The sequence below is a fragment of the Poromitra crassiceps genome, assembly GCF_964638095.1.
Source record: "Poromitra crassiceps genome assembly, chromosome: 13".
Lineage (NCBI taxonomy): Eukaryota > Metazoa > Chordata > Actinopteri > Beryciformes > Melamphaidae > Poromitra > Poromitra crassiceps.
In genome coordinates, this window is record NC_139644.1 from 22,609,127 (window position 1) to 22,612,400 (window position 3,274).

General features: G+C 42.7%; 1 protein-coding gene across 1 annotated transcript; it reads left to right on the plus strand.

The window, feature by feature from the left end:
* Positions 1–708: 708 nt before the first annotated feature.
* On the plus strand, positions 709–3,274 carry LOC310787261 (uncharacterized protein). The gene is made up of 3 exons (XM_083648632.1): positions 709–837; positions 1,243–1,351; positions 2,584–3,274. Exons 2-3 carry the CDS (start codon positions 1,248–1,250, stop codon positions 3,011–3,013), a joined length of 534 nt encoding a protein of 177 aa, XP_083504758.1. The 5' UTR covers positions 709–837; positions 1,243–1,247; the 3' UTR covers positions 3,014–3,274.

The following is a 3,274-nucleotide window of genomic DNA, read 5'->3' on the forward strand; positions in this document are numbered from 1 at the left end:
TGTTCAAGTTCTCTGCAGTAACTGAAAGGTCAAATTCAGATTTTGCCTTTTTAATTGAAAAAGTACATCGGTTTTACATCGGCTAGGTAAACATAGCATAGCACATATGAAATACATAGTAAACTGCGGTAGGTGCCACCAGAACACAGGTGCTAACTTGCCCAAGAGAAGTGTTGCATCTTGGCTGCTGAGCACATCGGTTTGCTGTCTGATACTTTCAGATGAGTTGGTCTCACCAGGAGTCAGTTTAGAACCAGTTATGTTCCACTTAACGGTGTTTCTCATTGTAAATATATAGACTACTTCTTTCTTTTTATCTCCTGGCTGCCACCGCAGTCGATGGTATGTGGGATGTTATGTTGTCATGGTGACGTCTGTCTGTGTGTAGACTCATTCTTGTGGACACAACAATACATGATGAACTTCATACTTGCAACACAGATTCCTTGCTGCATTTGTATATTGAGGAAAGAATTATTTTATTGAACCCCCCATAACTCCTTGATGCTTTAAGATACAAAGTTTGTATTAATGCACATACACAAGTTTGCTGACATAGAAATATGTACTAATTAAAGCATGACTTAATTTCTCAGTAGCAGCCTACTCCATGATCATAGCTGGTTATGGTTACAGTATCATGGTGATTATGGCAGGGCATTAGGTAGCTCTTTCTGAAACGTGACTTTCCATGAATGCCAGTGTGTCAATTCAGTGAGGACACGCCTGTATTTGTGGAGGTGTAACCGGAGGAGGGGAGAAGCTCTCCACCTCTCCACAGGATTTGAGAGAACGGGACTCTACACTGTCTACAACCTAGGTGTTCAACTCCAAAAGGTGAATATAAATACTTACTTTTAGCAGGATTATAACTTGATTGATCTATGTCTTATATATCATGTAGGAAGACAGTTTCCAAGACATTGAGAGAAGGTCAATTCTTACAGCAATATTTTAGGAATGTACCTGTTTGTAGATACATTAGTAACTAATGATAAATCGTTACAGTAATTTTATCTTACGCTTCAGCTTGATTTGGCCATGAAAGGTTTGCAATATCAAATATCAAATAATCATGATTATTGTTTAGACACAATGTGAAATTATATAAACTACAACAAATATTTGCACTTTCAGAGCCTTTTTTGTGTGACATCTCTAAAAGGGAATTGTCTCTCTGCTGAATGGTGATCTGTTTATAGATTATATAATTCTAAGCTTTCAGTCCCGTTTTGCTTCCAGCCAAGATGCCAGAAACAGCAGAGGCTGTGTCAGCCACTCTCACCACCAACAGAAACTGCACCATAGAAATCACCAATGTCAGCAATAACTACTGCCTCATCAACCCCAAGTAAGTTGGAATTTAACAAATCAGATTTACAAATATGATACATGTGCAATGGGCAAGTGGATAAACAAATCTATAAATAAGATGGGTGAAGGGGATAGCATTAAAGATACAAGTTGATGTGATGGAAATTGAAAGTTCAAATTAATTAATGACTTGATAAATGCAGATGATGATGATGAATTGATTATTGACTATACAGTAGTCACCTATTGCTTTGATCACTTTGTTTATCAGTGTCTTACCCAGTGTCTACCCCATGTGTCTCTTCTACCACTAAAAAGGGCAAATGAATGAAATATATACAGTCAATGATAAAAACAAACAAATGACAACTACTATGTCTTTTGGTATTAGTGTCATGCTTCTACGTTTGTCTGGCTCTGGCAGGATATACTATATCTTGGATGGGTGGTTTTCATGTGTGACATCACTTTGCTGAGAATATCCACCTATCCATCATGCGGTGACACACCCCGCCTCATTGCACATTGCATGCAGGTTCACTCACCGTTGCTTATAAGTCCATAGCAGTACTTGCACAGTCACACTCCATCCATCAGCATGAGGTGTTTCGCTCTGGAAAAACTCAACACTAAGAAAGAAAGTACTCTGGAGTGGACATCTCAGCAAAAGTTACTAAAATGTTTTTGTTTTGTTGTTGTTTTTTCATCAGAGGTAAAACACACACACACACACACACACACACACACACACACACACATGACTTCAGGAAACCTGGAGCGTCTGGGTAGTGTAGAGTTAAAAGCACCCGGGTTCAGTTCCCAGCAGCAGTACTTCCGGCTTGGTCAGACACAATTGGCCGCGTGTCTGCGGGTGGGAAGCCAGTGGGGTATGAGTCCTGGTCGCTACCTCCTCTGGTCGGTTGAGACGCATGTTCAGGAGGGAGGGGAACTGGGGGGAATAGCGTGATCCTCCCATGCATTACGTCCTGCTGTTGAAACGCCTGAGTCAGGGAAAAATAAGCAGCTGGCTGCACATGTATCGGAGGAAGCATGTGCTAGTCTACAACTCTCACCAGATCGGCAGAGGGGGGTGGAGCAATGACCGGGACAGCAGGGGAAATTGGCCAAGTACAATTTGGAGAACAATGTGAAAAAAACCTAAATCAGATTGAAACTCTGAAGTACTGATTATCATCAATTGATTAGCATTGATCCTCAGTTATGTGTACCAGTTTTGGGGTAACACCACCTCTCTCTCTGTTGCCCCAGGGTGTATATGGCTAAGGGCTTCTGTCAGCACCCACCCCAGCCCACGGTCCGCACCACCAACAGCGAGGTGTGTTCCTTCACCAAGGACGACAACACGGCCACGGGCGCCGTGGGGCTGCTGACCTACGACCTGTTCCATATGCAGAGTCGCGTTTGCTCCGAGCGTGCGGCCATCATGTTCTCTGTGCCCTTTGACCACAACCTGTATAAGAACCAGCTGGCCGTGGGCGTGTTTGAGATGTCCCACGACTGCGACAAACAGCTATACAACCAGATGTACGATGGGAAGGACCTCAGTAAGTTCGCCCGCTCGGGAACCAGTGGCTCTGGGGTGGAGTATAAGGCTACGCATGTTGAATTGAGGGCCACCATGTCTGATATCGGCAAAGCCATCGTTAAGGTGGAGCTCTATGATAAAATGGGTCGTTAAAGTCTACTGTGATTCTGCTTTCGTGTCACTTGTTGCCTTTGCACCCTGCAAATAAACGTTACTTGACTCGAATGCGGTTTCAATGTTATCATGTTTTAAAAGCCAGAGGAGGAAGACTGATTTCGCTGTCGTCTGTATTTTCTGTCAGCTGAAAGATATCAATATCTGACAGCCAGCCCATTGATTCCCCATTAGGCCATTTCTTGGGTCTATGCATATTATATAGTGACTTTTGTTTGATTATGCTAATAAAATATTCAG